This window comes from Engraulis encrasicolus, chromosome 9 (assembly GCF_034702125.1).
Source record: "Engraulis encrasicolus isolate BLACKSEA-1 chromosome 9, IST_EnEncr_1.0, whole genome shotgun sequence".
NCBI lineage: Eukaryota > Metazoa > Chordata > Actinopteri > Clupeiformes > Engraulidae > Engraulis > Engraulis encrasicolus.
Genome location: NC_085865.1, coordinates 35,251,693 through 35,265,002, shown reverse-complemented (window position 1 = coordinate 35,265,002; position 13,310 = coordinate 35,251,693). Strand labels below are relative to the sequence as shown.

At 46.5% G+C, this 13,310-nt stretch overlaps 1 protein-coding gene across 17 annotated transcripts in view; it reads right to left on the bottom strand.

Moving 5' to 3' along the window:
• The window catches only part of scrib (scribble planar cell polarity protein), a 135,837-nt gene that overhangs the window by 71,041 nt on the left and 51,486 nt on the right, over positions 1-13,310 (bottom strand). For all 17 annotated transcript variants that reach the window (XM_063207010.1, XM_063207015.1, XM_063207021.1 and 14 more), the window contains exons 3-6: positions 9,458-9,536; positions 6,564-6,653; positions 5,611-5,667; positions 3,380-3,443 (exon numbers count right to left, since the gene is read on the bottom strand). In XM_063207010.1, coding sequence (XP_063063080.1) covers positions 3,380-3,443; positions 5,611-5,667; positions 6,564-6,653; positions 9,458-9,536 — 290 coding nt within the window. The remainder of the gene's footprint in view (positions 1-3,379; positions 3,444-5,610; positions 5,668-6,563; positions 6,654-9,457; positions 9,537-13,310) is intronic.

The following is a 13,310-nucleotide window of genomic DNA, read 5'->3' as shown; positions in this document are numbered from 1 at the left end:
GGTCAATTCTCACTCCCAATTGACTATACCCGATTAGGTCGTGCACATTAGTGATTGATGTGAGGTAGAGCAGAAAGTAGTACTTGGAAAAACTGAATGGATGTTCAAATGTGGACAGTGGCACACAGTAGCTCAAGAGCGCCCAGCAAATGAACCTGAAATGTGCACTTATTGGAGTGTCGCCAAGCTGCACTCATTCATTGATTTGGGGGGCAGGTTACACCATGAAATCCCTTGGCAGGCACACAGGCTGGGTGGGTGTACCATGCCTTAACGCTGCATAACATGTTCCTACCACTACAGCTAGGCATTTTGGAAGGGGAGGCAGGTGGAGCAAGTTGTGAGTGTGTTCCGCCCCCCATTCATTTCAATGGGAAACTCCAGTATTACACCACTCCACACCACACCTTGCAAGGCCAGTAGGTAGGGTAGGGTTCACCAACAGCAAACATTTAAAATATTTAAAACCAAAAGTAAGTTCAGAAAACACTGCACCTTCAGGTTCGGTCTTTACCAACCCCCGTTACCCAGGTGTACAAATAAAAATGTACAATGTTTGTAAGGCGTGGTGGAACATGTTAAAATGCCTACGGGAGGGCATGATGTCCAAGTGGCATAGGGTGGGTACAATGGAGTGGGGGAGGATTATAAGTGCTTAAAACGAGAGCAAATGATTGGTTAGATTAGAAAGATGAGCACGAAAGTGAGAAATGGGTCATCGATACCCTGACAGGGTTCCCACTCTTTTTCAAAAATCATTTTCCAGGATATTTCCAGGACATTTCCAGGACTATTTTTGGATAATTCAGGACTAATCCGTCGGATCCATCGGAATCCGTTTGGATAATTCAGGACTAATCCGTCGGACTACATCCGTCGGACCCACAATTTGGACATACACAGCGACACACAATGCATTTTAGAGACAATGTGACTTTAAGGTTGAAATGAGTTGTAATGAATGAATACAGTGTGTTAGGGAAGAGGGTACGTCCAAAGACGTCATAAGAGCATAGTATGGCATGGCCGCAAGGGGAGTCACTTTCTTCTTCTGCAGTTAGTACTAAGGAGACTAGTGATAGGAGGGATTACATTAAACACTGACAACTGGATCTCCTCTCTTGACCAATTTTGCAAAGTTACAGAGTTCAGATTTTATCCATTATGGCGTTGCACCCACTGACCATGAGCACAGTGTCTTTAAGCAATGTCCTCGGACTACACCTAACCCAATGCATTTTCCATTGAGTGATACTTCTTATCCAATGTACGTTATTTGCTTAGTACTGGCGGCAAGGTAAAATGCAAAGCCACTACCGCCAGGGCTGGAGTGTGGAACAGGTCATAGTGAATTTGTGTCAGCTGTAATTAAGGCTGAATGACAGCTGTAATTTAACCACAAACTGAACATTGACGACAGGACATCCTATTTTATTATTATTTATTATTTATATTATTATTTTGACCGGGCCGGAACTAGCAGCAGCTCCTCGCACCCACAATGCAATTCAAATTGCGGAGTTTCCAGTGTCACAATTTTTATCGATCATGGCCTTGCATCCACTGCGCATGGTGTCCCCGGGCTACGCCCCCGTACTACACCGTGGCCAATGCAATTTCCTTCAGAAAAGCGTTCTTATTCATTCTATGTTCTTTGTCCAAAGGTATTGACCTGCTAGTAGGAATCTGTTGGAGCTTGGCGACCACACCACTATGTCAAAATTCGCAAGCCCAGCACGTGCAGCCTCTGTTCAATTGAAATGCTTTCTGATCCACAAAACGTTTATTCGGAATTAAATGAAAGTGCAATGTAAACTCACATTAATGTCACATTATCTCAGAAATTAATACCTTAATAGTCTCTCTCTTATCGCAAAAATTAGTGTACTTGGATTTAAATGCATTCTCCACAAGACTTGACTTGACTTGACTTGACTCGACTTTTTTGCTCACCAACCATTGTGGGCAGTGGTTTCTGTCTTTCTGCAAGCCCGTTTTGTTGCCAGTTTCTTTTTCCCTGGAATATTCTTGCATACAAACAATTGATGCGACTACTGTGATTTGTCACACCAAAGATCAAACTAGCTTTCAAAGTGAGACTGAAAGCTCTGATCTCCAAAAAAGATAGCAGTACAATTTTTTGTAAGGAAGTGCTAGCACTGCCTAATTGTAGGCCTATTATGACCGTAAGCAGGTTTGCGAGAGATATATAACGCCATGATATCAGCTAGCGACTTTTCAGCAAGCCAACTAGCGACTTCTAGCGACAATTTGGCAACACTGAGTCAAAGAATATGACTGTGTTAAAGTGCAATCAAAGATGGCAACCTGACCAAACTGTGTGTGTGTATGTGTGTGGACAATAATGCATTCCATAGGTGGATATAAATTGAATCCTCATGTCTAGACTCGGAGAAGAGTAAAAATTATACCACAAACAAAATTGGGAAAAAGTTGAAGGGAAAAAAATCCAGGACAAATATTTTTTTCCAGGACATTAGGTGAATTTCCAGGACTTTCAAGGACTTGAAAACACATCTCTAAATTTCCAGGTTTTCCAGGTTTTCCAGGACATGTGGGAACCCTGCCTGAGGTTACCCAGTGGTGTTGGTCTGCAGTTCAGCGAGCATGTGAGTTAGTTTGCGCACACACAATACCCACACACATGCTTTACACACTCAGCAAGCTGCAAGAGCAGTGTTCAGGTAGCTGTGTACGGTAGGGTAGCAGCAGTTTGACAGTAGGCGGTGTGTGTGACTGTGGGAGTGGGTCCTAAATTTAGACTGTGGGTGCGGTGACAAGGTAGTGAGTGAGAAGGTGTTTGCTGTAGATTACATGGCCACATTGTAGGCATGTTTGCTCACTACCGTGTGTGTGTGAGTGTGTGTGTGTGTGCGTGCACGTGTGTGTGTGTGAGTGTGTGTGTGGTGACGTGCATGTGTGTGTGTGGGGGGGAGAAAGAGAGACTGATTGTCTGTGGCTAATCAAACACAACACTGTGTACTGTCCCATCTGTTGGTGTGTGTGTGTGTGTGTGTGTGTGTGTTGAGAGGATGGCAGCCTTTGGGTGCATCTGTCCTTGTCTTCTCAGTCACACTGCCTCTCATAGCAGTCATAGCAGAGCCGAGAGGAGAAGATTCAGTAGGACTGACTCATAACTAATGGTGTGTGTTTTGTTTATGTGTCTGAGGAGATGAAATGTAGATAATAATTTTCAAATGTATTTTTATTCGTGTGCATGTACGAGTGCGCAAATGGAGTTTAGAAGTGATTTCATACGGTTTAGAAGTGATTTTTATACAGCGTTTCACATAAGATGTGTGTGTGTGTGTGTGTGTGTGTGTGTGCGTGCGTGCGTGCGTGTTCGCTACTTCCTTACCAGCACTTCCAGCACATTGCTGCCCAGATCCAGCTGCTCCAGTTTTACAAGGAAGGACAGAGACCTGCAGGGGGAAAAGAGGAGGAAGAGACAGAAAATGAGAAAAACAGAGAGAGAGAGAGAGAGAGAGAGAGAGAGAGAGAGAGAGAGAGAGAGAGAGAGAGAGAGAGAGAGAGAGAGAGAGACAGAGAGAGAGACAGAGAGAGAAGGGAAAGAAAGAACAAGGGGGAGATGGTTCAGAAAAAAATCTTCAAAGAGAATGGTAAAGGAGGATGTGAAGCATACGAGTCCAGCTAAGACACAGGAAAAATCAACACAGCCTGTTCAGTATGTGTGTGCTTCCTGTGTGTCTGTGTGTGTGTGTGTGTCTGTGTGTGTGTGTGTGTGTCTGTGTGCGTGCGTGCGTGTGTGCGTGTGTACGCATTTCCTGAAAGACTTTGCTTGCACGCTTGTGCCATTTAACATTGAAGTGTGAAAGGTAGCAGGTGTGAATGCACTTGTGATTGTGTTATCTATGCATGTTTATCAATGAGTCTATAGATCTATAGCATGTGTATGAATATCTGCATGGCAGCTGTTTAACAAGCTGTGTGCAGAGGACTGTGCGTGTGAGTGTGTGTGTGACGTGTGTGTGTGTGTGACGTGTGTGTGTGCGTGTGCGTGTGTGTGTGTGTGACGTGTGTGTGTGTGTGACGTGTGTGTGTGCGTGTGCGTGTGTGTGTGAAACAGGAACAGAGACAGCCTACTGTATGTACTTAATATTTGTGTGTGTACCACTACCTTACTATTCCAGGTTGTGCAACTGCACTAACAATGCCTTTCAAGCGTACCGTAAGAGAGGCAGTAAACGTTTCTGTGCTGTAACCCACCCACTATTGTACAGCACACACACACGCACACACACACCAGACAGCCTGCTGCTGAGCCAGCCTATCCAACACGTCCACCATCTGTCATTCCTCACCATCTCACTGTGCTCCCTACACCCCCCCCCCCCACACACACACCTTCATCCTTCTATACCCCCCTCCCACACACACGCACATCCATCTCTCTCTACCCCCACCCATCGCTCTCTCACTCCATTAATTCCCCTGTTGTCCTTCAACCACCTTCCCTCTCCCATCCACATACCACTTTCCTCTTGCCCTCTCTCTCCTCTCTTTCTCTCTCTCTCTCTCTCCCTCACTTTATTCCCCTGTCCTTCTCTCTCCCTCTCCCTCCCTCCCATATCTCATGTATCTCCCCCTGTTCTACTTTGGTACTCGTCTGCCCTTCCTCGTTTAGCATTACATTCTCAGTCCCTCGGGATTGAAGAGTTTACAGTACACCGCTGAGCAGTGTGTGTGTGTGTGTGTGTGTGTGTGTGTGTGTGTGTGTGTGTGTGTGTGTGTGTTGTGTCTTAAGCTGATTAAAGCCACATTTTGGGGTCAGGCATGGGTGAGAAAACCGATGGCATTCCTACGTATGGGGCATGTCACACGATTCAGAACTATTCAATGTTTTTGTCCTGTTGGGCTCGACCATGTGAAACAAAACCCCTGAAATGCTCACAAATCCTGTGAATAACTGAATCACTTAGCCATGCAAGCCCCCACCACCCCCAAAATCATGTAAACTGGGCCCCCACCCACTATTGTGTGGGATATTTTGAAAGCGGCATGTTCTCTTTGAAATGATGAACTCAATCTGGACCCCAAAGCATGCCAACACACACACACACACACACACACACACACACACACACACACACACACACACACACACACACACACACACACACACACACACACACACACACACACACACACACACACACACACACACACACACACACACACACACACACACACAGAGACACAGACACTGCTTATTCACATGGTATTCATCATCCAAACGCATTCATGTTTCGCTCCACTTGGCAGAGTGTGTGCAGACAGCAATCCACACGATCCCTTTTTACCCAAGACACACAGACACACACAGTCATACATACACATGCACAGAATAAGTACACACAAGCGCATGCAAACACACACACACACACACACACTGCACTACACACAAGCATGCACGCACACACACACTGCCATACATACAAATGCACATATACAGTACACACAAGTGCACACACACACACATAACTATGCACACACGCACGCGAGTGCTTACAGATGGCTAGAGAAACCCCCACTTTTAAAAAATTGTGGACACTTCTGCATATGACTTACGTTGGCAAAGACTTCAGTAGATTGTCCCTCAGCTCAAGTGTCACCAGGTTGGCCAGACTGTGGGGGGGAGAGAGAGAGAGAGAGAGAGAGAGAGAGAGAGAGAGAGAGAGAGAGAGAGAGAGAGAGAGAGAGAGAGAGAGAGAGAGAGAAGAGAAGAGAGAGAGAGAGAGGAGAGAGAGAGGTAGAGGGAGAGAGAGAGGGAGAGAGGGGGAGAGGGTGAGAGAGAGAGATGGAGAGAGAGAGATGGAGGGAGAGAGAGAGATGGAGAGAGAGAGAGATGGAGTGAGAGATGGAGAGAGAGAGGGAGGGAGAGAGAGATGGAGGGAGAGAGAGAGAGTGAGAGAAAGAGAACAAAGGAAAAAAGGAAAATGTGAGAAACAGATGAATTGCATGTGCATGTGCATGTGGGGGGCGGGGGCATAGATAATAAGGAATTGTCAGATGGAGCTTGATAGTTGGTGTGTGACTCACTAGGTGTGTGTGTGCGCACGCGTGCTTGTGTGTGTGCGTGTGCGTGTGCGTGTGCGTGTGTGTGTGTGTGTGTGTGTGTGTGTGTGTGTGTGTGTGTCTACATGAGTGTAGTGGCCAACAGGCTTGAGTAGGTGTGAAGGGTCCCTGCTGCTGGTGAATATAATTACATCGTATGGCTGTGGAAGAGAGCTGCAGCGTAGTGTGTGTGTGTGTGTGTGTGTGTGTGTGTGTGTGTGTGTGTGTGTGTGTGTGTGTGTGTGTGTGTGTGTGTGTGTGTGTGTGTGTGTGTGTGTGTGTGTGACAAATAAATTGTGTGTGTGTTACATGTCTCTGATACCGGCTAAGCCCCCCAGCCACTTTGACTAACAAACACTGACATGTCTACCTTTACTGAATGTGGATGTGATTGCGATGCAAACGTGTAGAAGTGAATGTGTGAACATGAGTATTACATGTGGATGCATGGAGGGGGCAGTACTCACTTTCCTATGTCGTTGGGTAGCGTCTGCAGAGACACGTCATTGAGGGCCAGGTGGGCAAGGCCTCGCAGCTGGGTGAAGCCATCAGGCAAACTAGCAGAGGGAGAGAGAGAAGATGAGTGAGAAGATGCCGTAATTAATAAGATAGAATATAAAAAGATAGAAACATGGAGAGACGAGAGACTGTGATGTTGAGAGAGAGCGAGAGAGAAAGAGAGAGAGAGAGAGAGAGCGAGCCCGAGAGAGCGTGTGCGAGAGAGCGTGTGTGAGAGAGAGAGCGAGTGCGAGAGAGAGAGAGAGCGAGTGTGCACAACAGAAAATAAATAAATAATAAAACAGAAAGTGTTGAAAGTTGGCTGTAAAGCTCGACTCATCCAAAGCTTTTAGCCCACGCAGCACAGCTTTGGCCTTGGCAACATGTTTTCACAGCCTGTGTGTGTGTGTGTGTGTGTGTGTGTGTCTGTGTGTGTGTGTGTGTGTGTGTGTGTGTGTGTGTGTGTGTGTGTGTGTGTGTGTGTGTGTGTGTGTGTGTGTGTGTGTGTGTGTGTTTTCCTGTTTGTGTGTGTTAGACACAGGCTTTTTCTTTGAAATTTATGTACAATCTTGGCCTCCATCTCCACTCCCACAAAAACGCTCACCCACTCACACCAAGCCGCACTCACGGACGCACGCAAGCACTACTCCACATTTACCCACCCCTTCATCCATCTTGCCAGTTGCCACCATTCTGGGAAGTGAACTGCATTTCGCAAAACAGTGTGAATTGTGCAGCCATAGCTGTGTTAAGAGGACGCTAGCTAAATTGTGCGGACGCTAGCTAAATTGCCTAAACATCTTGTGGAGGAGACGTGCACGCGCACGCGCACACGCGCACGCACACGCACACGCGCACGCGCACGCGCACGCGCGCACACACACACACACACACACACACACACACACACACACACACACACACACACACACACACGCACAAACACAGAGTGGCAACCAGAGATGATGGCACAGCACATACCACCTATAAACAAAACACACCATCATGTGCTGTGAGACAGCGGTGGAATCGGGAGAGGGAGGGAGGGAAGACGCATGGATGCCTTAAGTTGATTTTAAGTGTGTGGCCGTCACCGTATGGGTGACTGATGGTGCAGCGCTTTAAGCATTATGTACTTTAGATGTACAGTAATGTGTGTAATGTACGTATAATTCACTGCATATTGGGCCATGAGAAAAGCCAAATGAAAAGCAAATTTATCTGGAGAATTTTGATAATCAAAACCAAACTAAAACAAAATTATTTTACATAAGAGTCCCATGATGACCCAACTTCAACGCCAAACAAAAGAGAGGATTCGGATCCTTGAGCTCAAATTAAACCCAAATCCATCAAGATGGTTCTTACTTCATATAAAAGATCCCAAATTAGACACAAATTTAAAAACAATGGGGAAATGATCTGTCCTTTGATGTGTGGTTGTGCTGAACTGAGGCCCTACACTCAGCAGCCTTCCTCTGCCCTTCAGCAAGGACGCTCGCTCTCAAATGCAGCGTGCAAGCAAAAGAGTCAGGTTGCCGTTTCTCGCAAGTGGCTACATTTCACATTTCAGGCTGTAGTTGTCGTGTAGCTGCCTGGGAGTTATGACAAATTAGCTGCTGAGCTGAGCTGAGCTGAGCAGCCTGGTGGCGGTGTGGGCTTTCTTGCTACAGTATCTGGCCAAGGGGCCCATGGAGTCATAATCCACCCCTGGGTGTCAGCACCTATGGCTGGGCCCCACAGAGGGGTCTTTGGGGTATGGATATCTGAGAATGCCTCCAGTAGGGATGCTTTCTACAGTTTTCACTCAGACCATGACAAAAAAATGATGTACAGCAATGTACTGCATAATGTGTCTAAGACGGTACACACACCTCCCTCCGCCACAGAGCATGGAGGGAACTGACACTGAGAGGTGTGTGTGTTTGTGTGTGTGTGTGTGTGTGTGTCTGGGTCCGGCATAGTCTAGCACAGGGACTCTCAACCTTTTCTGAAGAAACACCCCCCTGACCTTATCATAAGCCTCCTAACGCCCCATAGACTTTATCATAAGCCTCCCTAGGCCCCCTTGACCTTATCATAAGCCGCCCAACGCCCCTTGACCTTATCATAAGACTCCAAAGGCCCACTTGACCTCATCATAAGCCTGCTAACACCCACCCTTTTAATGAAAAATGAAATGGACTAATGCCCCCCCCCAATGGCAACTGAGCACCCCCCTCCCCCTCTCAGCTGTCTCCTTTTCAACACCCCTCACCCTCCCCAGGACTCCCCAATGCCCCCTGGGGGGCTGTAGAGCCCCTGTTGAGAAACACTAGTCTAGCATGTCTTCTCTCCATTCCTCCACATCCACGTCTCCATCCTCTTTTTGTGCTGGTGGGCACCAACAGACACAGGACTCGGTTTATGCAGCATTGGCAGCCGTGGCCTAGTGGTAGGGCTGTGCAATATATCGTATTCATATCGCGATATCAATATTCATCATATATCGTGATATCAATATAAAAATTCATATATCGTGGTATTTTGTCATTTGTCATTTGCAACGCTACAGTGCAGTATGGCAGCCAAGGGATTAAGCAAAATGCAGGGGTGGTACATCAGAACTAACTATGTCGAGAAAAATTGGTCTTTCAATCTAGGGGTTGCGGGTTTGAAGCCCCCCTGACCTGTCTCTACATCTCTATCCATGGCTGAAGTGGCCTTGAGGCACCCACATTGCTCCAGGGACTGTAACCAATGCCCTGTCTTTCCTGACAAATAATAACTGTAAGTTGCTTTGAATAAATTAAAGTGCAATGTAATGTAATGTAAAAATGCAGCATCACAGAATACCACAGGGCTCCATTAGGGCTCCACTGACCTGGAGAGGGGGTTTCCGCTGAAGTCGGCGATCTCCAGTGCCTTGCAGAACTTAATGCTCTCGGGGATATCAGGAATGTCTGCAGGAAGGAATAGGAGAGAGCAGACACAGAGGCATTAAAATGTGGGTACGCCTGCAGGAATAAATAAGAGATAGAGAGAGGGAGAGAGAGAGAGATAGAGAGAGAGGGAGAGCGAGAGAGAGAGGGGGAGGGAGAGAGAGAGAGAGAGAGAGAGAGAGAGAGAGAGGGAGAAGGAGAGGGAGAGGGAGAGCGAGAGAGAGCGAGAGAGCGAGAGAGAGAGCAGACAATGGGGCAATAAAATATGGTTATGTCTGGGAGAAAGAAAGACAGAGAATGAGAGAGGGAGAGGGAGAGAGAGATTGAAAGAGAGAGTGCTAGAGAGAACAGACAAAGGCATTAAATCGGACATATGTGTATGAGTGTGTGTCTATGAAGCAGAGAGAGGCAGACAGAGAGGAAATAAGAGAGTGAAAGGGAGAAAGGGTGAGAGAGACTGAAGGAATGAGAGGAGTAGAGCGAGAAAGCATTAGAGATAGACTGCAAGATGTTAAGAGTGAAAAAGAGTGTGATAGAAAGAGAGGGAGAAAAAGATTGAAAAAGCCCTGCATAGTCAGCAGGATCTTGTATAGGGGGTTGTCATTTGAATTTCCAAGGTAGAGCACATATGCAGGTTGTAGTCTAATCTCTTGCAGATGTCAGAAACGGGTGAATGGGATGGGGGGCAAAAGAGAGGGAGAGGGGAAGGATGGAGAGAAGGAGAGTGAGGTATATGGAAAGGGAGAGGCGAAAGAGAGGGATGAACGCAATGGAGGACACAACCAGTTGGAACAAAAGACACTATACTACAAGGTGAGAAGAGGGAGCAATTCAACCAAGGTATGAAATGAGGAAAGAAAGGGACCAATGCACACACAGCTCAGATTAAAAAAGGATGGAAAGAAAAAAAAATGCATACGAGGGAGATTTGTAGAGTGAAAAAATGAGGAAGACGCCTATAGAGGGAGGAAGAATAAGCAAAAGCAGAATGAGAGGGACTGGGAGGAGGTGTGTGTCTGTGTCTGTGCGTGTGTCTCTGTGCGTGTGTCTCTGTGCGTGTGTCTCTGTGCGTGTGTGTGTGTGTCTGTGTGTGTGTGTGTGTCTGTGTGTGTCTCTGTGTGTGTGTGTGTGTCTCTGTGTGTGTGTGTGTGTCTCTGTGTGTGTGTGTGTGTCTCTGTGTGTGTGTGTGTGTCTCTGTGTGTGTGTGTGTCTGTGTGTGTGTCTGTGTGTGTCTCTGTGTGTGTGTGTGTGTCTGTGTCTGTGTCTGTGTCTGTGTGTGTATGTGTATGTGTCTGTCTGTCTGTCTCTCTGTCTGTCTGTCTGTGTGTCTCTGTGTGTCTCTGTGTGTGTGTGTGTCTGTCTGTCTGTGTGTCTGTGTGTCTGTGTGTCTGTGTGTCTGTGTGTCTGTGTGTCTGTGTGTCTGTGTGTCTGTTTACAGTAGAATGCTTTTACTGCCAACTCATAAGACCAACAGTGGGAGTGCATGTGTGTGTCGGAGTGTATATGTGTGTGTCGGAGTGTGTGTATGTGAGAAAGAGCTATTCCACTGACACATATTTCCAGAGAAAGGTGTGTGTGTGTGTGTGTGTGTGTGTGTGTGTGTGTGTGTGTGTGTGTGTGTGTGTGTGTGTGTGTGTGTGTGTGTGTGTGTGTGTGTGTGTGTGTGTGTGTCTGTGTGTGTGTGTGTCTGTGTGTGTGTCCGTCTGACACCCTGCTCTCTCTCCATCACCTTCCTTGGCTTCGCCATCTGTTTTTGTAATTCCGTTCCAGTCCATTTAGCCAATCAGAGCGACACTGTTCCACTTCTGCATAGCTGGCTGCAGCGCTATTCAGGCAGAGAGCCTTGAACAAGTCAATTCAGACCCCTCCTGCCTGGCATCACGGCTCTGCTTAACAATCACACACCTGCGGGGTATGTACTGTACTGTACTGTACTGTGCTGCGCTATGGCACACACCTCAATCTGATGGTTTTCTGCAAGTATGTGCAACTCAAGTAGCTTAAAAGCATATGTAACACTTCAAGCTTGGTACATTGAAAGTGCATAACCAGGTAAAATGCTTGAGCTGGAAATTGCTGTGAAGATGTCATTGATGCATTTTAAAAAGATTGCATACAGCTCTTGTTATGCAGTCCAACTATCGTCCACATCACAAAAGCATTTAAAAGCTCACGAAACACCCATGGACTTTTTTGAAAAGAAAGTCAACAGATAGCGTGCAATACCATTTCCGACCAAGGGAAAGTCATTGCCTCATAGAGAGTTGCAAGTAAGCGAAAGGCAGCTTTTGGGAACTTCTGGGTGCTCTGATTTTAAGATCCTGATGGCAGGTTGTCAGCGTGACCTCTGCGCTTTAATTGATGTAAACACCTGTGTCTGTATACTGTGCGTGATTTGTTCTGCAATATCTGCATTACAGAATGTGCTGTTTTAACGTCCATATGTATGCAGTTGTGTACAATAAGCGGGATTTGTTCTGCAATGCATTACAGAATGTGTATGGTTGCTACTAGACATCATAATATCCTTTGTGATCAATACAGTTACTCTACTCTAATCTACCTCCGACCGTAAGTGGTAGCGCTCTTACTTCCTGCCAACATGTGTTTGCATCATGTGATATTGGTCTTCGGATATTGCAGTTAGCAAACGCAGCAAACAATGCCTCCCTTCCCGCTCCTCACTTGCCACTCTTTAATATGGTACCGCTATGAGCCCCGTGAATGCACAATGGAGAGGAGAAGCTACTGTGTTGACCTTGTGTTTGTGTTTGCCCTGTAATGTATGAAGTGGGGGACTAAGGGGTCAGTTGTCTCGGGCACAGAGAGAAGGGGGGCCCAGAATTGGGTCCCCATTAAGTTGGATGTAATAATTGTGGGGGACTTTCGTATGGCTTCTGTCCCATGCCAGGGCCAAAGCCGTCAGCGACCCTGCGCGTATGACCGGCCATGTGACGCATCTGGGGCTGAAAGGAGAGAACACCTGATCACATGACCCACCCATGTGGAGTGGAGGGAGACAAAAGGACACTTGTTCCTGCACTCTCAGAACCGCTCAGCGAGTTTTTATTTTTGGTTCACATTCACCGTTTCAACTCCTGAGTCGAGCGAGCAAACATGCGTATACACACGCACGCTCCCGGTTTCTTAATCTCATTTGCAATCAATTAAGTATCTCCCTCTCTCTCTCCCTCCCTGCACACACATGCACAATATAAACCACATAGTTCTGAGTGGCCTAACCTCTTTCCTAACCTTGTCCTCTGGATGGGTGTTCTACTGCGTCTGTCTTATGCCTTGCAGGCAGCTTGCCTTTTGGATGAGTGAACTGGTGCACGCCACAGAGTAAGAGTAAAGCACAGCTGACATGGAGTGACCTGACCTCCGTTCTACCCTCGGCGCTACGCTGTGTGCTGTGCTGCTCTGGCACATAGCGACATGCCTTTTGAGTGAGTGAATTGGTGAAAAATACACTATAAGGTAGGGCTGCACGATTATGGAAAAAAATCATAATCACGATTATTTTGGTCAAAATCGTAATCACGATTATTCATTCTTTGCAGATTTTTTTATTGTAATAATTATATAAAGGCAATAGCATGAAACTTGCTCTGCCCTCAAGGACGCTCTCAAAGGTAGGTCACTATTGCCACGATTAAATCACGATTCAAATTTTGACTTCGATTCCACAAATTTATCACGATTTTCGATTATTTTCGATTAATTGTGCAGCCCTACTATATGGTGTAAAAGGAAACAAAGTAACACTGTGTGATGTACTGTAACCTCTGTGTT